The sequence below is a fragment of the Balaenoptera physalus genome (genome assembly GCF_965194825.1).
Source record: "Balaenoptera physalus genome assembly, chromosome: 16".
Lineage (NCBI taxonomy): Eukaryota > Metazoa > Chordata > Mammalia > Artiodactyla > Balaenopteridae > Balaenoptera > Balaenoptera physalus.
In genome coordinates, this window is record NC_138898.1 from 58,568,920 (window position 1) to 58,592,109 (window position 23,190).

Below are 23,190 nucleotides of genomic sequence, written 5' to 3' on the forward strand. Positions count from 1 at the left end.
CCTGTGCCTCCCCCCACACTGCTTCTGCTATTCAGAGGATGTACCCCACTATCTGGATCCTGGTGACTCCACTGCTACCCTACAATAAGTGCTCAGATGCAGCAATCGGACACCTTGCTAGGAGACAGCCATAATAAGAAGAGGGAGGGAGCCTCACCAGGAAGAGAAGATGCCATTCAAAGTCTTCCACCAGCATCCTGGGTCCTGGGGTAATCTGGGAAGAAGGAAAACAGAGCAGGCTTGTGACACTTGGAAATATTCATTATTCTCCCAAAGCCAGACACAGGAAAGAACAGGGTGACTTCTTAAGCTCATCTCAAAAGAGAACATTTTGATCCTGGTCTAAGTGTTTCAGCAAAACCTCTTCTGCCCACCATGCACAGCGAGTGGGTGGGGTGTCAAGGGCCAGCTTCTCTGAAGTTACATCTTCCCCATGACATCTGGGGCAGTAGCGCCTCCAGAGGCACTCCGAAGGTCTCCAGCCTCTCGTTCTTTCTGCAAAGAGTCCCCTATCACAGGTGCTCAGGATAACAGTGAACCAGGCAGGCAAGGCCCTGCTGTCATGCATCTTACATGCTAGTGCAAGAGACAGATGATAAACACGGAGAAATTAAATAACAGGTCGTTCTGGAGAGCCACGGACCTAGGAAGAAAATAAAACAGGTGTGTGATAGAGATCCTTGCACAGATGGTAGGGGGCAAAACAGGATGGGGCGGTGGGGAGAAGGCCTATCTGAGCAGGGAGCATTTAGACTGTGAACTTCAGAAGGAGCTGATCGTGGAGGTGGAAACCGGGCTGGGCACTGGCCTTCGGAGCCCAGGGGACACTAGAGCCTTGAGGCACCAACCAGCTGAGACCACCCGTTAGCTTCCTAACTGGGTACCACAAACTAGGGGGCTTCAACAACAGCAATTTCTTCTCTCACAGTTCTGGACAGCAGAGGTCTAAGATCAAGATGTCAGAAGGGTTGATTCCTGCAAGAGACTCTGAGGGACGATCTGTCCCCTGCCTCTCTCCCGGCTCCTGGTGTGGTCAGCAATCTTTGGTGTCCCCTGGCTTGTAGACTGGTCACTCCAATCTCTGCCTCTGTCTTCAATCACCTTCTTCTCTCTGCATCCTCTCCTCTTTTTATTTATTTATTTTGGTTGCATCAGGTCTTAGTTGCAGGCTCATGGGATCTTCGTTGAGGCATGTGGGATCTTTTCGTTGTGGTGCGCAGGCTTTCGTTGGGGCACTCAGGCTTCTCTCTAGTTGTGGCGTGCGGGTTTTCTCTCTCTAGTTGTGGTGCAAAGGCTCTAGAGCGCGTGGGCTCTGTAGTTTTGTGGCACACGGGCTTAGTTGCCCCGCAGTATGTGGGATCTTAGTTCCCTGACCAGGGATCGAACCTGCGCCCCTGCATTGGAAGGCGGATTCTTTACCACTGGACCACCAGGGAAGTCCTCTTTTTGTAAGGACACTTGTCATTGGATTCAGGGCCCACCCTAAATCCAAGATGATTACGTCTACAGAGACCGTATTTCCAAATAAGGTCACATTCGGAGGTTTCAGGTGGATATGAATTTTTGGAGGATGCTTTTCAGATCACTACAGACCCTAAATTGTGTGATTTTAACACAATTAAAAGGGCATCTGCAGTTCTGTGAGGGCCACAGCAGGCTGTGGGAGATATGAGAATTGGCTGGGTTATCCTTAAACAATTCATAAGAACAGCAGCAGAGATACTTCACCGAGTCCCTTTATTCCACGCATCCAGGCCCAGCATCTAATAGGCAGCACCAGAGGCTTTCTCTAGGGTCACTCTGCTCACCCACGGCCAACCAGAAAAGCCAAGAAATTAGCAGCCCTAACCAATGACTGTGGGATTTGGTGTATAAATGCCCCAGCACCCTCACCCTTTGGGTGAGACAACTCAGAGGCATGTGTTTTACACTGGTTCCAAGAGTTTCCCAATAAGACTAAACTCCAGGAAACTGGAACCTTCACACTCAGCTGGAGTTGGAATATAAAATTATGCAGCCACTTTGGAAAACAGTTTGACTGTTCCTTAAAAGATTAAACATAGTCACCAAAAGACCCAGCAATTCCATTCCTAGGTAGGTAGCCAAGAGACATGAAAATGTATGTCCACACAAAAACTTTACATGAACGTTCATAGCACCATTATTTATAACAGCCAAAAAGTAGAAACAACCCAAATGTCCATCCACTAATGAATGAATAAATAAATGTGGTCTCTCCATACCATGGAATGGTATTTTGCCATTAAAAAGGAATAAAGTACTTATAATAACTACAAATGGAGTATAACCTTTAAAAATTGTGAATCACTATACCATACACTTATAACATATAAAATTGTACATCAACTATACTTCAATTAAAAAAGTATTCTCAGCCACAGACATATGTTTAATCAGATTGGAGTTTACCAACTCATGTTTTAAAAAATTACACTGGCAACTTAGAATAAATTAATTTGACAATTGATAAGACATCTCAAAAAAAAAAAAGGAATGAAGTACTAATACATGCTACAACATGGGTAAACCTTGAAAACATGCTCAGTGAAAGAAGCCAAACACAAAAGAGTGCATTTTCTAGGATTCCATTTATATGAAATACCCCAAAGAGGCAAATCCACAGACAGAAAGTGGTTTGGCATTTGGCATGGGAGAGGGCAATGGGGAGTGAAACGAAACAGGACACTATGGTCCTTCCCCCACCCCCATATCCTCCTGCCTTTTGTCTGTGGAAAAACTTTAGCCAAAGAATAAGTTTAATCAGAGAAGTGAGAGAATGTAGAAGCAAAGAAAAGCAGTCAAACAGGACAAAACGATAGTAGTTTAGTCAGTAAGCAAAGTCAGTAAGCCCTTAGTTCCCTCTCAAGGTCTATAGATAATATTCTGAGCCATATCCTGTGAGCTGTCTTATAGATACTGAAACCCCCATCAGGTGGAAGAAGTTAACTACATGATGACCAGGCTGTAGCCATGATACAAGCTGCCACAATTCTGAGAACTGGCCTCAAGGAAATGGGAACAAACCGACCCGGGAACTGAAGGTTAACTGTACCTAAAACAATCAATATGGTGCTGGTCAGACCACCAATGACCAATTTCAAGATGACTGTCAGAGCTGCCTGTGCTGTTTCTGCATGTAGCCCCCTCCCTCTGCCTATAAAAGCTCTTGCCCCCTGGTTGTCAGTGGGGGGGAGTTGGCCTTCGGACAGGAGTCTGCCCCTCCCCCCGTTTGCCGGCCTCCAAAATAAAGCAAACTTTACTTTCCACCAACTTTGCCTCTTTATTGGCTTTTGAGCAGCGAGCAGCGGGACCCCACTTTCAGTTACAGGAGGATGCTGATGGGCACAGTGTTTGTTTTGGGGGTGATGAACATATTCTGGAATTAGACAGTGGTGATGGCTGTACAATGTTGTGAATATACAAAATCCACCCATTTGTACACTTTAAAATAGTGAATTTGACAGTATGTAGATTATATCTTAGTTCATTCAGTCTGCTATAACCGTATACTACAGCCTGGGCAGCTTATAAACAACAGAAATTTATTTCTCACAGTTCTTGAGGCTGGAAGTCTGCGATGAGGGCGGTAGTGTGGTCAGGTCAGTGTGGCCTGTGTGACTATCTTGTACCTCAACTGTCTTTTTCCCAAGGGTTTAACATCCATTGATGATTCTTATCTGGATCAGTCAGCATTAAGGTGACTTTAAAGAGTGATTTTCTATTTCTATTCATCCTTCCTTCTACAGTTTCTCACTGCAGTTTTCCATCCACCACCCTTTTAAAAAGTATTTTAGTATCATTATGAACTCATGGATTTTTTAACTGAAATAAAATTCACATAAAATTCACCATTCTAAAGTGAACAATTCAGTGGCATTTAGTACATTTACAGTGTTGTACAACCACCCCCCATCTAGTTTCAAGCCATTTTCATCACTCCCAAAGGAGACCCCGCACCCATTAAGCAGTCACTCCCCATTTTTCCCTCTCCCCAGCCCCTGGCAACCACTAGTCTGCTTATCGTCTCTATGGATTTGCCTTTTCTGGATGTTTCATTATACGTGGAATCATGCAGTACGTGTGTGGTCTTTTGTGTCTGGCACATTTCACTGAGCCTCATATTTTCAATGTCCATCCACGCTGTAACATGTATCAATACTCCTTCCATTTTAAGGCTGGCTAATTTCCCCCTGTATGGATAGACCACATTTTATTTATCCATTTTTCAGCTGATGGACATTAGGTTGTTTCTTTTTGCTACTATGAATAGTGATTTATGAACATTCATGTACAAGCACTGTCCTGAATGTTTGTGTCACCCCAAGAGGGCCTTCACCACAACCTGACCACGCTGGTACTCTGAACGCAGACTTCCAGCCTCCATAATTGTGAGCATTTCTGTTGTTTATAAACCACCTACTCTATGGTATGCTGTATAGCAGTTTCAACGGACTAAGACATTTGTTTTGAGTACCTGTTTACATAGATTGCTTTTATTCAATGTGTCATGTTTGATTCTTGCCAATAAATATTCATTTAAAGGCTCATATTGTCCCACATTTGACCAGTGTAAGCCCCTGTGCACTTTCATATTTAAATAAATTTCTAACCATAGAAGTGATATATGTTGCAGCCCTTTAAAAATTAAAACAAAGTCCTCTCAAACCTATCTTCATCCCAGCCCCTATCCTGAGAAGGCATCTTTCCAGATTTTTTTCTGTGTATTTACATAATGTGCACATATCCTGAGAAAACATAATTTTTTGTGTTTTCTGTTACTTAACTAATATTATACAGTATGTATGGCATCGTAACTGGTTTTTTAAATTTTTTTATTTTAATTTTACTGGAGTATAGTTGATTTACAATGTTGTGTTCGTTTCAGGTGTACAGCCAAGTGATTCAGTTATACATATACATATATTCATTCTTTTTTAGATTCTTTTCTCATATAGGTTATCACAGAATATTGAGTAGAGTTCCCTGTGCTATACAGTAGGTCCTTGTTGGTTATCTGTCTTACATATAGTTGTGTGTGTGTGTTCATCCCAAGCTCCAGATTTATGTAACTGGCTTTTTAAATTATTTATTTATTTATTTATTTTACTTTTCTGTTTTATTTTTATTACACAGTACAAAATACACTGCGTGCTACACAATACACTGCATAACCTTCTAGCAGCGGTAGATGAGCATCACTGAGTTATTTTTCATCAATCAGGAAAATGCTTCCTTAGTCAATGTTCTCCAAACCCTTTGGCACATAGTAACGATCAGCTCCAGAGATGCGCCTATCTCTTTCCACCAAGTTCCACTGATATGAATAATGGGCAACCCTTTTTTCCTTGCCCCCATTAGTGAACCTGTGGATGCGTGCAGTGGCCATTCCCAGGATGAACAAGCATGCGGCCATGACAGCAACCCCGGGGAGAATCTCGAACCACATCGTGACACCATCACAAAGGCCAAACACTTCCTTCCAGGCCCCTTGAAGGTGACCTGGCTTAACTGGCTTTTTTTAAATCTAACAATATGACTTGGTAAAATTAGTGAAATTGGTGTGTTCTTTAAAATGCAAGAGATATGCTCAGATCAGTTCAAGAAGTGCAGGAAAGTCGTGCCTGGAACTTTCCACATTCTATTTCACTCATTCTCACAAAAACGCTTCAAGGTAGGTATTATCAGTACTCGAGAAATTAGAAAATTAAGTTTCAAAAAGGTAAAGTAACTTGCCCGAGTACCTAGCATGTGAAAAGCTCTCCATAATCACGCATCAAATGAGTGATTATGATTACTGAGTGGCCGAGCTGGGATTTGAACCCACCTCCATTGCACGCGAGGGTCAGCTTGGTTTCTCTCTATGCAGTACCAGGAACCAGAAAGGTAATCACTGTGCATTTGTAGCAGCTGCTGTTAGAGGCTGGTGAGATGCGGGGGTGGGGGGAGGTGTAGAATTATAATCACCTGCTCTCAGCAGATCCAGGGGAAGAGCTTTCTCTCCAGGAGAACAAAATCTCCCAGGGCCGATTGGGAAAACGCATCAAGCATTTAGTAAATGCATGACCTTTGGAAACGGGTCTGCTCTGAATACCCTGGCTAATAATGATCACCTGATAGCAATTTCCTGCAAGCTGGTTTCTTATCACACATTGGCAGGCCATCCGCTTTCCTCTGTTGCATACATGATTTGTCATTAGCCCAGGCAGTGGGGGTGATGTACACTCCAGCATATGGGACTTAGCGCAGTAACCCTTGCATCACCAAGCCTGGGGGGAGACTCTCAAAGGAAAAGACGTGCCTGGGATGCTAGAAACGGCTTTTCACTCTAAGGCCCCATTCAACACTGGGACATTTCAGAGACCTGAGTCTGCATCCCAGCTCTACCACTCAGCAGCTGGCATTTTGAGCAAAGCACCTCACCTGTCTGAGCCTCAGGGGTGGTTGTGTATGTAACTGAGACTCAGGAAAGCGGGGGGCCCTCTCCCCCTAATCTGCAAAGCTCTGTGAAGAAGGGCAGCTTTCCTTCCCCCTTATTCTGAGCATCTACTGCTGTGTTGCAAACTACCCCCAAATTTAGTGGCATAGACCATAATAACACTTTTGTTATGTTTATGGATTCTGTGGGCCAGGAATTCGGACGGAGCACAGCGGGGCTGGCTTGTCTCTGCACTACGATGTCTGGGAGTCTCAGCCAGGAGGACCACCAAAGCTGAGGTGACTCACACAGCTGGGGGCTGAAAAACTAGGTCTGGAACATCCGTTCTAAGATATTTTCTATTATGGGTCAAATTATGTTCCCCCAAAAGATGTGTTCAAGTCCCAAACCTGTGAATGTGACCTTATTTGGAAATAGGGTCTTTGCAGGGTAAATAAGTGAAGATGAGGTCATACTGGTTTAGGTGGGCCCTAATCCAATGACTGGTGTCCTTAGAAGAGAAGGCGATTTGGACATAGACACAGAGGGAAGATGGCCATGTGAAGACGGAGGCAAATGTGTCACTGGAGTGACTCATCTACAAGTTAGGGGTCACCGGGAGTCACCAGAAGTTAGGAGAAAGGCAAGAAAGGTATTACAGGCTGCATGTGTCCCCCCAAATTCATATATGGAAGCCCTAACCCCTAGTGTGGCTGTATTTGGAAATGGGGCCTCTAAGAAAGTCATTAAGGTTAACTGAGGTCATAAGGACGGGGCCCTGATCTGATAGGATTAGTGTCCTTATAAGAGACACTAGAGAGCTTGCTCCCTCTCTGTTCATGTACTCAGAGAAGAGGCCGTGTGAGGACACAGTGAGAAGGTGGCTGTCTGCAACCCAAGGGGCGATCCCCTCACCACAACCTGGCCATGCTGGCACCTTGATCTCGGACTTCCAGCCTCCAGAACTGTGAGAAAATAAATTTCAGTTGTTTAAGCCACTCAATCTATGATATTTTGTTACAGCAGCTCAAGCTAATACAGAAGGATCCTTCCTGAGCGCCTTTGGAGAGAACCCAGCCCTGATGACACCTTGATTTTGAACTTCTGTCCTCCAGGACTGTGAGAAAATAAATTCATTTTGTTTTAAGCCACCAAACTTGTGGTAATTTGTTACAGCAGCCATAAGAACCTTAATACAGTTCCATCATTCACATTTGCAGGGCCTGGCCGAATGATGAACAATGGTCTCCACCTGCCCGCCCCCTCCAACATGTCTCGGGCGTTTACCACCTGAATGAACTAGTATAAGCAATAATATAGTTGACCTGTGAACAACGCAGGGGTTAGGGGCACTGACCCTCTGCAGAATTGAAAATCCAAATATAGGACCTACTGTATAGCACAGGGAACTCTGCTCAATATTCTATAATAACCTAAATGGGAAAATAATTTGAAAAAGAAAATCCAAATATAACTTTACAGCCTGCAGATTCAACAAACCGCAGATTGTATAGTACCATAGTACCTATATAGTGGAAAAAATCCTCCTATAAATTGACCCATGATGCGCAATTCAAACCCATGTTGTTCAAGGGTCAACTGCAATAGTTTATAGGTGCTCTTGTCATTTCTTGAGTGCTCACAGCATGCCAAAGATGATGCTAACTGCTTTACAAGCATTATTCTCTTTTCCTTTGTGGATATGGAGAAATCCAGCCTAAGTTGCTGATGGGAACCAGCAGCTGCTCCTGCCTCCAAGGCACTCACAACCTGGTGCGGGAGTCACAGGTGCTCTGATGGAGACAGTAGAGAGGACTGGGGGTGCCCAGAGACTCATTGTCGTGAGCTGGAGGAGGGGGAATCAGGGAAGGCTTCCTGGAGGAGGTGACCCCCAAGTAGGTTTGCCACTCTGCCATAACTTAGTGTAGGGCCCTCATAGCACATCTGTTTGGGGCCCCATGAATGATGGAAGGGACAAAGTATCAGGAACCAAAGACTCCCCAGTTTCCTGCTTAAGGGAGGGTCCCAGAAACTGCTCCGTAACACTTCCCCTTACATCCCATTGGCTTAATCCCTTTAGTTTAACCCCATGTCCTTGCTATTGCAAGGAAGGCTGGGAAATAGTTTTTAATTTGAGGGAGGTGTGTGCCCAGCAAAAATATTATACAACTATAGGAGGAGAGGAGAATGGATACTGTCCATGCCTCAGGGAGGAATGGTTAACAGGGTCCAAGTGGAGAGTTCGAACTTGACGCTGAGGATGATAGGCAGCCTGGGATGACGTGAATTACCTCAACATCTCAGTGAGGAGCTGCCCAGACCCCCAGCAGCTCTCTGTCCAGCTCCCTAACACATCCGGGCAGCCCAAAGATGGGCAGTGACATCACGTCTGCTTTTGTCCACCCTCTCTGCACACCCCGTGAGCACACATTCCTCTTTCTTCTTTCATTCGACAAATTGAACTTTTTGAGCAGCTCCTATGCACCAGAGAGTGCCTCGGTGGGGAGAGGTGGCTTTTTTTTTCTTGGCCAGGGCGTGGGGATTGCGGGATCTTCGTTCCCTGACCAGGGATCGAACCTGGGCCCCCAGCAGTGGAAGCGCAGAGTCCAAACCACTAGACCACCAGGGAATTCCCCGAGAAGTGGTTATTTTAAATAGGATGGTCTGGGAAGATCTCACTGAGAAGACGATGATGCCTGAGCACAGGCCAGAAGGAGGTGAGGGAATGGAACAAGGCAGGTGGGTGTCCTGGAGAGAAGCCTCCCGGGTGAATAGGAGGGAGCAGAGTCGGGTATGAGATGGGGAGGGGATGACTGTGAGAATACTGAATTCCTTCTGTCCAAGGTGGGGGCCTCCGAGGGTTTGAACAGAGGAAGGACGTAATCTGACTTTTGTTTTTAAAAGATGGCTCTGCCTGCTTTATTCTCACAAGCTTTTAGACAAAAAACCCAGAGGTGTCTACACCACCTTCCTCGGTGCCCTCCTAGCACCCAGACATCCCCTGGGAACAACCCAACCAAGACTAAAACGGGGTCCCAAGATGCCCAGCCGGCTCCCCCTGCACTGTCCTGGGGAGTTCAGGAAACAATCTGTTTCCTTTAAAAACACTTATTTATGTTGCTTGGTCACCCTATTAACCACCCCCTCAGGTTTTATCCATGAAACTGATGTTGACCCTCCGTATATGCATGTAAATGTGTGCACATTTTACATCTGTGGTCCTATGTGCTTGGAAGCTTACTTGAAGTGCAACAGTTGTATCAGATTTCATTTCCTGTTAGACGCTAATTAACCTGCGGTTCTTCATTCGCCTGGTGTTGGAGACTTGACGAGTGGATGAATGAATGAAACGAGGACCAGCTATTATGTTAATGAGTACTAAGAGCAAGGATAACGATAATTAATATATAGCTAGTGTGCTGGTTAACAGCACAGGCTCTAGAGCCCTATTACCCGGGTTCGAATCCAAGCCTTGCCACTTAGCTGGGTGACCTGGGGCGACCTAACGGCCCCCCTCTCGCAAACCCGTCCCACCCAGGCCGGCCACCCCATCAAACCCGGGCAGGTGAGAGCAAACCTGTGCAGGTGCGAGCAAACCTGTGCAGGTGCGAAACTCACCTCCTCAGGGCTGCACCAGGCTGCCAGCGAGGCTGGCACGCATGCGCGACTCGGCAGGTAGGCGTGGTCACGGGCGACAAGGAGGGACGCACGCGTACGGGTGGGGCTGCGCCTGCGCAGGCTGCCTGCAATGACGGCGGCTTGCGCACAGTGGCGAGGGGCTCGGTTGGGACTTCAGGCAGCGGCCGGCGGTGGGTAAGACCGTGGGAGGGGCGGCGGCACGCGGAAGGGTGCAGGGAGCCTCCTGGCACCGAGCCTCCTGGCACCGAGCCTGGCCTTGAAGTGCGGACTCCCACGGGCCTGAAGCCTAAGTCCCCACTCAGCCTTAGTTTCCCCTTCGAAGCGAGGGTGTTGGGAGAAGGAGTCCATGCCTTCCTCTGGGTTTCCTTTCGGGGTCCACGCAGCCCCCTCGGTTTTGGATTAGGAAGGGAGGGTGATGCCCGAGCTGTGACTGCAGTTTGAGAGGGCAATGCTTAGCTCGCCAGTTGGAGTTCAGGGAGGCGGCAAGACAGAGAGAACGAAGAGCCCCGAGGGCCGAGGACCCTGGAGCCCCTGACTACGGCTCCGCGCCACGGCCAGGGCCAAGTCTTTGCCCCACAGACCCGGGCCTCGGTTCCAGAATCGCGCCTACTTCCTGATTGTTGATGACCTTATGACACCTGGCAGAGAGAAAGCCTGGGAGGCGGGGAGGCATTTCAACCCCCAGATCCCAGCAAACTGCTTTTAGTGGGCACTCCTGACAGGGTTAGGATGACAGCGTCTGCGTCTGGCCCCCACAGCCTTAGAGGAGCCAAGGACACTTGTCAGCTGCCCAAAGGAGGAAGCAGAGGTCCCATCTGCAGTCGGGGTGTCCTTTCCCTCCTCCCCAGTGAGAAGAGGGGACTGAAGCCCATCCAGCCCCAGCATTCCCAGAGACTGTGAGTCAGCTATTCCTAAATAGAGAAACTATTGCTTTATTCCATCTTCCAGCACATCATTTAATAATTATTCTTATCACCACTATAATGATAACATTTCCTATTGGCATTTGTTGAGCACTTACTATGTCCTGAACCCTGAAAGTGATCATTGTCTCATTTAATCCTCACACAGACCCAGAGACAGGTACAAAGTGCCTCTGCATTCCCAGAGATCTGGTTCTAGGAAAAGCCCCTTAAAGGGAATCCACTTAACCTAGTACTCCATTGTAGAGTGCGTTTCCTGGGAGACCTGTGCAGGTTGGATTTTAAAATTGAAATTTCAACTAGAAATTAAGAATACGGGTTTGGCTTTTCTCTGTATTTAAGAGTATTTGGTATGCGGTTGCAATCTTTTCCCCCAGGACCTTTTTCAGTCCCAGGAGAGCCAGATCTGTCTTTAAAACGATTGGTCATGGTAGGTCTAAGCTGTACTTAGACTAGATCCTCTTCCTGGATCCATCCTAATTTTTCCAGTCCTCATTGGTTGAGGACTTTTGCCTGAGGGTCGAGCATTTCTTCTCCATTGCTTTCATTGACACCATGAAATCCTGCATCCCTTTGCCAGATTCACAGCCTCATTTCACAACCCACTTGCTTTGTGCTGCCTTATAGCGTTAGATAGGAAAGCCAGCCAGCAAGGGGCGACTCTTTTATAAAAATGTTTGTGTTGGTACAACTTTTGCTTCCCCATGGAAAGTACTTAAATGTAGGCACTCCAGTTATGTGGACTCAGATTGTGGACAGCCTGGGTTATGACGATCCCATTTTCCAGTTGAAGAAATGGAGGCCCGAGAGGTCTCATGACATGCGTGGGGCACACACGTAGTGCACACACCTACCCAGGTAGGAACAGTTCCAGTAGGAGGTCAGGGATTGTGGGCAGGTTTGGGTCAAACATCTGAAACCAAGGATTTATTAACAATTGCTGCGGACCAAAGACTCTGCTCAGCACTTAACACCCTCCCCCCACATATCTCCCCCCACACCCCCACCTACCGCCAACCCTGCAAGGTGAGAATGTAGCTGAAGAAACGGGTCCAGAGAGGTGGAGTCATTTTCTCAAGGTATGTAGCAAGGAGGTAGGAGACTGGGTTTATACCTGCTCTGCCCAGCATCACAGCTCAAGGCGCTGTCTGCACGCAGCTGCTGCTGTTTAATGCTTTTTGATGAGGTGGAACATTTGGATGGAGGGAAAGCCTTCCTGTTTTTGACCACCTTGCCTCCAGCATGGTTTTCCAAATTTTAGTTATTGCTGTGTCGCCTTCATAATTTTTCCATATCTGTATATCACCTGTACAGTGATTCCCTTAATTGCTTTTCCTTTAAATCCACTCACATTTTTTTTTTAATTTAAAAAGAAGGTTTAAAAACAAATGATATATGGGCAGCTGGGGCCAACTTCTAGAAGAAAAAGGTTATAGGGAAAACAACTTCTAAATGCAAAGCATAAATTGTGATTGAATACTGGTTTAGGAAAAACTAGCTGCAAAAGACGTTTGGGTGTCAAATGGAGAAAATTGACCATGAACTGGGTTTTAAATGGTATAAGGGAATCGTTCATTGTTTTAGGTCTGCTAATGGTCTTATGGTTATGTAGGAGCATGTTCTTAGGAGACAGACGCTGAAGAATTATTTAGGGGTTAAATGGTGTGATGTCTAGAAGGTGCTCAGTTCAGGGGAGAAAAACCTAGAAAGATGGATTGATTGATCATGTGAAAAACCATTAATGATCATGGAATCTAAGCAGTGGGTATATGGCTGTTTATTATGCTATGCCCTCAACTTGCTATTGGAAAATTTTCATAATAAAAAAAATGGAAAAAATAAAAAAGGGAAGGAAAACTTTATCAGTATAAATGGAAATGTAGATCTCTTGCCATAAATAAACGATTACTATGAAAATGAACACAGTGCAAAACAAAATAACAGTTCTAGTTGGATTCTGTTCCCTTGCCAAGGCTCTGAGACTTTCTCCTTCAGGAAGAATTAAGAGAGGATTGAAAAGGGAGCTCTCTGCCGCCTGGCTGGGGTCGTTTACACTGTTCCCCTCTGGGACCTGCTGTCCTGAGGACTTGCTCTCGCCTCTCAGGTGCTGCTGTCCCACGGTTGGTGGGGAGCCCAGGCCATGGTTGCCGTCTCCCGCCCCCGCCATGGACGAGATCACCTTCAAAAGCGACACCGTGCTGTCAGACGTCCACCTCCACAGCCCGAACCAGAGACACCTCATGGTGCGGCTGAGTGGCGCGGGGCAGCCCGGTAAGGTCCCTGCGCCCCAGCGGGCCCACTGTGTTTCCTGCTTTCTCACAGAAAGGACTGGGAAGACTGGATCGTTGAGCTTATCCTCACACCACTTCTTAAGTGCCCTTGTTTCACTGAGCAAACCCCTGTGCTTTCCCGAGCGCCTGCTCTGTGCCAGACCTGGACGTGATGCCGGGAACGCAGAGGGAATGAGTCGGGCTCTGCCCTGGGGGAGCCCGCGGGCCAGTGGGGGAGTCGGGGCCCGGGGACTCCCCCAGCCCACTGCCCCTGCCCCCCGCTGACTCCTCCCACCAGGGCTCCCTGCTTTTTCTCCTGCACACACTCCCTCACTCCTCTCCCCAGCAGCCCAGGGGGTCCTGTGAAAAATGCAAATCACACCACCGCCCTGATTTAGACCCTCCAGTGGCTTCCCTTGCTCTTAGAAGGAAATCAGAGCCCTCACCTTGGCCTGCGAGGCCCAGCCCCACCCAGCCCCTGCCCGTGTGTCCACACTTCTCTCTCCCGCCCTCGCTGCTCAGCGGCCACTGTCTGCTCCTTTCCGCCCCTCACACGCTGCATGTACCTTCCTCTCTGAGCACCTTTGCTCTTGCTTTTCGCTCTGCCTAGAACGTTCTTCCCTCCCTGGCCACCTTCCCCAGCTCTGATCACTCTGTTGTATTTGCTTGTTCTGGTGCAGTTCATAACTCCCCTTTCCCTCATGTCCCAGTTTGGATTCCTGGATTCAGGAAACTGAGGCTCAGAACAGATAAGCGAGTTGCCCCAGGGTCAGACAGTCGGGGGACGTGGAGGACTCTGGCCCAGGACACCCCCTGCCTCCAGCCCAACTCTCCTGGCACCCATGCTCTTACCAAAGCCTGTCCCAGTGACTTTCTGGCCACCAGGTGGTGAGGGACACAGTATCCTTGTCCTCACTTCCAAGCTTAAGGCTGAACAGTGCGGTGAGGAGGGCAGAAGCGCAGGGGTTGAGTAGCCTGGGTGTGAATCCCGCCTCAGCCACACCCACAGCTGTGTGACCTTGGTCAGCTCACGTAACCTCTGAGCCCCAGCCTCCACATCTGTAAGACAGAGTGACACTGGGACTTCCCTGGTGGTCTCGTGGCTAAGACACCGCGCTTCCACTACAGGGGGCGTGGGTCCCATCCCTGGTCGGGAACCAAAATCCTGTAAGCCATGTGGCTCAGCCAAAAAAATTTTTAAATAAAAAATAAAATAGAGTGACACTGCCACTTTCGTAGCCACTGTAAAGGGTAAATGAGCTCTTGTGAGCCGAGTGCCTGCAGTGTAGGTGCTCATCCGACGGGGGCTGCTCTGGAGGCTGCAGCATCACAGCCGAATCAAACAGACCTTTTCTGCTGGTTTTATGATATTTCCACCTCGCCTTTCTTTTTTTTTCTTTTCCATTATGGTTTATTTACTGGATATTGAATATAGTTCCCTGTGCTATACAGTAGGTCCTTGTCCTTTTTTTTGTTTTGTTTTTTTTCACCTGGCCTTTAAAACTCTTCCCAGGTGGAAATTGAGGAAGGGAACTAGAAAAGGAGACGGTTTGGAAATACTCTGCTTTTGTGTTTTGTCTTGCCTTTCAGTCTTCCTGTCCCAGTTCAAGCTTCTGTGGAACCAAGCCTCTCAGACAGACTCGGGGGCTGAGGGTGGCAATCACAGAGCCCATCCCGCAGAGGTGACTCCTCCTGCCAGGTCCCCTCCGGGGAGTGGCTGCAGCAGTGAGGGGGTCTCCCTCCAGGCTGGGGCTGATGCCACCAGCCAGGAGGAGGTGGCAGCTCAGCTGGACGAGGATGGGGACTTGGACGTTGTGAGAAGACCACGGGCTGCCTCTCCCTCCGAGCCCTCGGGGCCTCCGAGAGACAAGGTACATCCCATGATTCTAACGCAGGAGGAAGATGACGTCCTGGGAGACGAAGCACAAGAGAGTAGCCCCTACGATGTCATCAAAATAGGTAAATAAAGGGCTGCTCACCTGCCTCCAGGCAGCGCCACAGCGTCAATCAGGGCACAAGGCTGCTGAGCGCGGGCCCGTCCAGGCATCTCAGGGCAGGACATGTTAGCAGAACCGGCGTCCAGACACTGGGCTCCAGTAGTGCCGCTGGCAGCAGGGGAGCTTGTCAAAGTGCTGTCGGGTCACCCTCCTGCTCCAGACTCTTCGGTGGCTCCCCATTGCCCTCAGGACACACATGCTCAGCATAGTGCCGGGGCCCCTGTGTGAGGTGGCTCTGCCCTCCTCTCCAGCCTCAACTCACACCACCCTCACCCACTCACCCTCCGTGCGCGTTCTCCCCGCGCACCTCTGCTTCTGCCTCCTTCCCAGAGGGCTCGCTCCCTAACACATTCCTGATTGTACAAGCCCCAGCTTGGCCGTCACCTGCTCCAGAAGCTTCACTGCTGCTGCCTCCTGCATCAGTACTCTGATCCTACGTAGCATGCCAGGGTGTGGGTCGGGGTTGTTTGTGGAAGATTTGGCCCGCAGGAGCCCGCAGCAGGGAGCCATGGCAGATTCTGGAGCTGGAGCAGGGCAGAGGGGGAGGGAGATCCAAAGTTAACCTGGAGGAGTGTGTGGGCCCAGCAGATGGGCTGGGAGCTGGGAGCTAGAAGCTGGGGGTGTGGGGGTGGGAGGAGGCAGGGATGCAGTGACAGGAGAGGTGGGGTGGAAGGAGGTTTCAGCAGGCACTCAGGCAGGGCCCAGAGCGTCCTTGTCCTTGTAGGGGCAGGAAGCCAGCGACGATGAGGCACCTGCTGTGCTTTGATGTTTACCTTCATCACCTCACATACATAGTCTTCTCAGCCTCTCTGAGGGGTCCTACAAATGAGGAAGTGACGAGCCCAAGGCCGTGCAGTTCGGGGGCAGGGAGGAAGGTTCTGAGTCCGCCTGATCCATCTCCACAGCCAGGGCTCTGGCCATCCCCAGCACTGCTCTGATGTGAGTCTGTTCACTGAGATGCAGGGTCCTGGATGGTGCCTGAGGTCCCAGGTAAAGGCCTGGGTTGCGCACATGGGGTCCACTGGGCGCTCTCAGAAACGCAGACGGAACAGCAGCTCTGATAGCCATGCGGTCATCCGTTCAGCAGATGGTTACCGAGTGCCTGCTGGGTACCAAGCAGGCTGGTTCTAGACCACCCTGGTGGGGGCCCTACTCTGTTTTCTGTGGATTACCTCTGGTCCTCATGGCCTTTCCAGGGATGAGTATTCCCATGTCACAGAGGAGGGAACTGAGGCTCAGAGAGGTTGAGGAACTTGCCCAAGATCACACAGCTAGTCAGTGGCAGAGCCTTGACTCACACTCAGGTCCGTCTGACACCACAGCCCATGTTTCTTACCCATGTCACGTGATCAGAACATTGGAAAGTTTTATTCTTGGGGGTCGATGACTGCTCCTTTCCCTCAGCCCTCACTTAACTGGCCTCCCTGTGGAGGGGAGCAACAGACTTCCCAGCCAGCTGTTTGGCCTCCAGGGCGCATATTTAATGTTCCGGGAGGTTCCCATCCTGCAAGCTGAGAGCAAAGTCCCACAGGGCAGGGTAGAGTCAGTGTGCCGCCAGCTCCGCCTGGCTGTGAAGCCCCGTCTCACAGCGCCTGGAAGTTCACCCTCCTTTTCAGCTCACTGTCACTTGGTCCCTACTTGCCCTGAGGGAGGAGAATAGAAAGGTCATTTAATACCTGAGCTTAAGCAGTAACTCCTAATTATTCCATCTGCAGCTGTACACTCACATCTGTAAAATGTGACACAAGGGAAGGGGTCCTGGTCTTAGGATCCTGTAGAGCTCCTCCACCCCCCACAAGCCAGGGGACCCCGGACAAGTATCCTGCCCACCCAGAGCCTCAAGTTTTTGGACCTATGAAAGGGGTCGGGGAAGCTGCCCTCCCTGGGTTTTGGTGGTGATTTCATAAATACTGCCCAGTAAGTGCTCCTGCGGGACCTGGTGCAGAGCAGGTGCTAAGCAGGTGTCCCTCCCCTGGCTACCCTGTTCCTCGCATTCGTAAGCCAAGCCTTTTTTTAAGGTTATAGGCCCATTTGAGAAACTGATTAAAATCAAATTCCCTTAGCGGGAGGAGAATGTGTTTTCCAGGCTACTTCAGAGGATTGTCAAAAATCTAAAGTTTATCCACGGACTTGCTAGGAATCCAGAGACCCAAGGTTCAAAGTACATTATGATCATTTCCCCCATTTTATAGATAAACTGGGACGCAGAGAGAACTCAGGCAAGGCTAGAACTTGGGCTGTGGGATCCTGAGTCACGTGCCTTTTCCATTGGCCTGTGACTTGGGCAAGTACTTTAACCTCTCAGAGTTCAGTTTTCTTGTTAGTAAAATGGGTGTAATCTCCTCTGGTTGTGAGGAACTGAGAGAGATGGCACACGTAGAGTTCTTAACACAGTGCTTGGTGCATAGTAGGTGCTCAAGAAACGTGAGCTGCTGTCAGCTTTCATTCCAGGGGACTGATCTGAGTGTGGAGGAGGGAGATGGGCTGAGGAGGAGAGTCTGGGTTCCTGCAGGTCTAGAGACCGTCCTGGTAGGGGCAGGGTACAGCTCAGATACTAAGACTGTCTGTCTAACCCCATTTGCTAACCCTGGAGTTTCTCGTGTGTTCCTCAGGTTGGGCTTTTATGTTCTTAAGACACCACTGGAATTGTTTAAATATAAAGTGTGACTTTCCCCTGGGGCAGGAGCTCCTTGCCCTTGACCCTGGTTAGGGAGGCCATTGAGCCCATGAATGAGGTGATGTTATTTCTGTATCTTGTAAAGGAGCAAACTGTGGCTCTGGTGCTGAGAAGTTCAGTGACTCACGCCACCGGCCAGACTGCGTGACTGAGCCTGGGTCACACGCAGGTCTTCCTGAGCTCAGCCCATGTTCTCACTCAAGGGAGGCTGGCACCCCTTAAATGCAGCTGGAGGCAAAACTTAAGTCCACGGGCCCCCTCAGAGAAAAGGCCAAGCGTAGATGACCGAGATCCCCGTGGGAGGGTGCCCCTGGCTCAGCCAGGCAAACTGGAAGGAGACAAAGAAAGATGGGAGGAGGGGAGACGTGAGCCCCAGCCAGGGGCCAGTGGGCCAGGGACAGTGCGCCGTGGGCTGCAGAGACTGGGGAAGAGGGGTGGGCGGGATGGGGGGAGCTGACGCTGAGGGTCCAGAGCAGGGCTGGAAAGCGAGGAGGCCTCTTCTCTCACGCACATGCACACGTACTCACACAGACACACACACACCCCTTCAGCCTTGCTGTCCCCCCAACCCGACTCCCTGCTCCTGGTTTGATGTGAGCCTGGGCTTTGATGTGAACTAGTCTGACAAGCCTGTGAAGCTTCCCTGCCGTGCGTGTGTCGTGGTGCTTTGATGGCCGTCACCATCTTGCTTAAAGATACGAGAGCCGGTTCTTATTTAACAGGAAAAACGTTTGCCCTCATTCCCTTTTCTCCTTGATCTCATAGTTCTGTTCTCCACCTCCCCCCAACAACCAGCACCAGATTTTGTCCTAATGTATTTTGTGCTTGAGGATACTTCCTAACATACTTATTTTTCATCTAAAAAGGATATAATCTGAAACTTATTTTGTTGACTTTCTAGTGTGGTTCTGAGCGTCAGAAAATATTTTGGAATGAGTTGTGATTATTATTCCCATACAGTTGATCAAAAGAACATACATATATTATGATCGTAACGTGCGTTTACTGAACATAAAAGAGTGGAGTGTGGGGTGTGTGTGTTTGATTAAGTTGGGCCAAGTCCTCCTGTGACCCGAGTCTCCGGGCTGCGGGCCGAGACCCAGGGATCTGAATGAGAGTGACGCTCACACCCCCCCTCCTGACTGTAGCCTGGTCTGTGTTTCTGCTGCCTCCCCTGCACCCCGTCCGTCTGTGTTCTTTCCATCCCCATTTTCACGGTGGCCCTTTCTCTCTCGGTTTCCATCCGGTCCAGAGCACACCATGGCCACCCCCCTGGAGGATGTTGGCAAGCAGGTGGGTAGGTCCCGTCCGCTTCCCACGGCCCTGAAGGGTCTCTCGGGAGCCGCAGGCCACCTTTGTTCCTGGTCCCTCTCCCCTCCAGGTGTGGCGGGGCGCCCTGCTCCTGGCGGACTACATCCTGTCCCAGCGGGACCTCTTCCGGGGTCGCACAGTGCTGGAGCTCGGGGCGGGCACCGGGCTGGCCAGCATCCTCGCGGCCACCGTGGCGCAGACCGTCTACTGTACAGGTAACGCCCGCCGTCTCAGGCTGAGGGGGAGTGGGCTCTTCACGGAGCGCGTGCTGACTAGATGAACAGTGAGGGGGGAGACTGGACCCTGGACCTTGGCTGCTCTTGACTTTGCCCTCCTCTAGCGCTGGTTTTCTCCACCCTTCGTTGTTTTCTCAGCAGCGTGAGGATGACCCAGCAGGGCTGGCGGGTGTAGGACCAGTGGTTCTGCTTGTGCCTCTGTGCACACCCCCTCAAAAGAGTGAACATCTCAGAAAACCATGAGGAATATGCCTCGCATATGGCTTAAAAACAAGCGCCTTATTTTTTTCTGATTATGGAAATCTTGCCTACTCTCTGTGGAAAATTTGTAGAACAGCAAATAACATTTCCTCATAATTTTACATTCCCCAGATAAATTCAACAATATGCAGTTCATTGCATGCCCACTGCATGCCAGACACAGTTCCAGATGCAGGAGACCCAGGAGTGAATGAAACAGATCAAATCGCTGTACTCAGGGAGCTTTAGAATCTATTTTTTAATGTTCGTATATATATATTTTACAAGTTTTTTTCCTTTTCCTTTGTGTGTACCTATTCCCAAACAATAGCTGAAATCAAACTGTATATATTCAGTGCTGTATCCTGCCAAAAATGTCGAAAAAGGGAAAAAGAATTTTCCACTGTCATTAAAAATTACTTATAAATGACTTTTAATGACCAGGTAATATTTCGTCCCTTTTTTTTTTTAACCATTCTTATATTACTGGACATTTTGGCTGTTTTCATGTTGTGTTTTGTTTTGTTTGCATTTGTCTATTGCACTGCAACAAATACCTTTGTGCATCATTGTCTGCTAATCCTTTAACTAGATTCCTCGAAGTGGGTGGGACCTTTCTTAAGCTTTTGATACTTATGGCCAAATGATTGCTTTTTAAATTTTTATTTTGAAATAATATTAGGTTCACATAGAAGTTGCCAAAATAGTATAGAAAGTGCCATGTACCCTTCACCCAGCTCCCCCAGTGGTAACATCTTCTGTACCATAGTTTGGGGATCACACCAGCAAATTGACACAGTGCAGTACTGTCAGTTACACTCCAGATTTGCCGACGTGCGTTTTTAGGGAGAGTGTACCAGTTTATAAGAAAGTGCAATAGTATCTTATCAGGTAATTATTGTTAGTGTCATTAATGTTTTAAATCTTCAATATCTGCTAGGCAGGAAGTGGTGCTGCTGACGTGCTTTGCATTTTGTCGATTCCTTGACATTTTCGTGGCGCACGTCTTTTGCTTCTGAGCTAGGAAAGGGGAAGCTAGGGGGGACCTGGGAGTCTGGCGTACTTTTCAGATACCCTGCGTAAGCCACCCCATTTACTTCTCCTTGACAATTCAGTGTAAATCGCCAGTGAACTTCTCAAGAGTCAAGACTTAAAGCAACACCCCAGGGCTGTGCTTGTGCCTAGCGCCTGACAACAGCATCTAATCAAGTTGTCTTACCCTTGAGAGAGATTTACTGGAGAGGAAGAGAGCTTGCATCCTGGCAGCACATTTCCAGTTAGTAGAGCCTTTTCATGAGCATCAGCGCCTTTAACCTCACAGTGACCCTGGGCACTGTGTAAGGCTTAGGGTATGGGTTAGGGTTAGGGTTAGTGTTTGGGTTAGGGTTAGGGTACGGCTTAGGGTATGTGTTAGGGTACGGCTAACGATACAGGTTAGGTTTAGGATTAGAGTTACGGTTAGGGTTAGTGTTAGGTTTAGGGTACAGATTAGGGTTAGGGTATGGCTGAGGGTTAGGGTAGGGGTTAGGGTTAGGGTTAGGCTTCAGGTTAGGGTTAGGGTTCGGGCTAGGTTTAGGGTACGGCTTAGGTTACGAGTAAGTGTAAGGCTTAGGGTATGGGTTAGTACTAGGGTTAGGGTTAGGGTACGGCTTAGGGTATGGTTTAGGGTTAGGGTTAGGGTAAGGATTAGGGTACGGATTAGGGTTACGGTACAGATTAAGTTTTGGGTAGGGGTACGGTTAGGGTTAGGGTTAGGGAAAGGATTAGGGTATGGGTAAGGGTACGACTCAGGGTATGGGTTAGGGTTAGGTTACGGCTTAGGGTTCGTGCTAGGGTACGGCTAAGTGTACAGGTTAGGTTTAGGGTTAGAGTTACGGTTAGGGTTAGGGTTAGGTTTAGGGTACGGATTAGGGTTAGGGTATGAGTGAGGGTTAGGGTAGGGGTTAGGGTTAAGGTTAGGGTTAGGGTTAGGGCAAGGATTAGGGTACGGATTAGGTTTAGGGTACGGGTTAGTGTTAGGATAGTGGTTAGGGGTAGGGTTAGGGTTAGGTTTATGGTACAGCTTAGGGTATGGGTAAGGGTATGTCTTAGGGTATGGGTTAGAGTTAGTGTTAGGGTTAGGGTAAGGTTTAGGATACGGATTAAGTTTAGCGGACGCTTACTGTTAGGGTGGGGGTTACGGTTAGGGTTACGGTTAGGGTATCGCTTAGGTTATGGGTCCGGGTTAGGCTTAGGTTTAGGGATAGTGGTAGGGTACGGCTTACGTTAGAAGTTATTGTTAGGGTTAGGTAATGGGTTAGGTCTAGGTTTAGGATTACAGTACGGCTTAGGGTACGGGTTGGGGTACTGCTTAGTTTATGGGTTAGGCTTAGGGTTAGGATTCGGGTTACGGTTAGGGCAAGGATTAGGGTACGGATTAGGTTTAGGGTACAGGTTAGGGTTAGGGTAGGGTGTCGTTTTGGGTTAGGGTTATGGATCGGATTAGGGTATGGGTAAGGGCAAGCCTTAAGGTATGGGTTAGGGTTAGGGTACGGCTTATGGTACATGTTACCGTACGGCTAAGAGTACAGGTTAGGTTTAGGGTTAGAGTTACGGTTATGGTTAGTGTTAGGTTTAGGGTACGGATTAGTGTTAGGGTATGGCTGAGGGTTAGGGTAGGGATTAGGGTTAGGGTTAGGGTTAGGGGTAGGGTTCAGGCTAGGTTTAGGGTATGGCTGAGGTTACGTGTATGTTTAAGACTTAGTGTATGGGTTAGTGTTAGGGTGCGGGTTAGGGTACGGCTTAGGGTACAGGTTGGGTTACGGCTTAGGTTTCGAGTAAGTGTAAGGCTTAGTGTATGGGTTAGTGTTAGGGTTAGGGTTAGGATACGGCTTAGGGTACAGCTTGGGGTATGGGTTAGGTTATGGGTTAGGTTTAGGGTTAGGATTCGGGTTAGGGTTAGGGTTACTGTACGACTTATAAGTTAGTGTAAGGGTTAGGTAATGGGTTAGGTTAGGTTTAGGATTACATTATGGCTTAGGGTACTGGTTGGGGTACTGCTTAGTTTATGGGTTAGGGTTAGGGTTAGTTTTCGAGTTAGGGTTACAGCAAGGATTAGGGTACGGATTAGGTTTAGGGTACTGGTTAGGGTTAGGGTAGGGGTTCCTTTTCGGTTAGGGTTAGGGTTAGGGAATGGATTAGGGTATGGGTAAGGGTAAGCCTTAGGGTATGGCTTAGGGTTAGGGTACGGCTTAGGGTACGTGTTAGGGTATGGCTAAGAGTACAGGTTAGGTTTAGGGTTAGAGTTAAGGATAGGGTTATTGTTAGGTTTCGGGTATGGATTAGTGTTAGGGTATGGCTGAGGGTTAGGTTAGGGGTTAGGGTTTGGGTTAGGGTTAGGGTAACTGTTCGTTTTTGGTTAGGGGTAGGGAATGGATTAGGGTATAGGTAAGGGTACGCCTTAGGGTATGGGTTAGGGTTAG

The 23,190-nt window shown here is 48.7% G+C and overlaps 1 protein-coding gene and 1 pseudogene across 15 annotated transcripts; one reads left to right on the forward strand and one right to left on the reverse strand.

The window, feature by feature from the left end:
• Positions 1-3,626: 3,626 nt before the first annotated feature.
• Positions 3,627-5,600, reverse strand: LOC309645536 (NADH dehydrogenase [ubiquinone] 1 alpha subcomplex subunit 1 pseudogene; annotated as a pseudogene). Its single transcript has one exon. The product of its transcript is annotated as an NADH dehydrogenase [ubiquinone] 1 alpha subcomplex subunit 1 pseudogene (transcript).
• Positions 5,601-10,133: 4,533 nt separating this feature from the next.
• LOC309645185 (methyltransferase-like protein 22) lies at positions 10,134-20,166 on the forward strand. 14 transcript variants are annotated; one of them, XM_082429918.1, is made up of 7 exons: positions 10,134-10,249; positions 13,103-13,269; positions 14,859-14,950; positions 15,164-15,227; positions 19,195-19,235; positions 19,324-19,468; positions 19,862-20,166. In XM_082429918.1, exons 1-7 carry the CDS (start codon positions 10,185-10,187, stop codon positions 19,942-19,944), a joined length of 657 nt encoding a protein of 218 aa, XP_082286044.1. In that variant the 5' UTR covers positions 10,134-10,184; the 3' UTR covers positions 19,945-20,166. The 14 variants fall into 14 exon arrangements, with proteins under 14 accessions (XP_082286044.1, XP_082286048.1, XP_082286049.1 ...); XM_082429914.1 differs by adding an exon at positions 11,786-11,856 and having other exon boundaries at positions 10,229-10,245; positions 14,859-15,227; XM_082429922.1 differs by having other exon boundaries at positions 14,859-15,227; positions 19,628-20,166.
• The last annotated feature ends 3,024 nt before the right edge of the window (positions 20,167-23,190 follow it).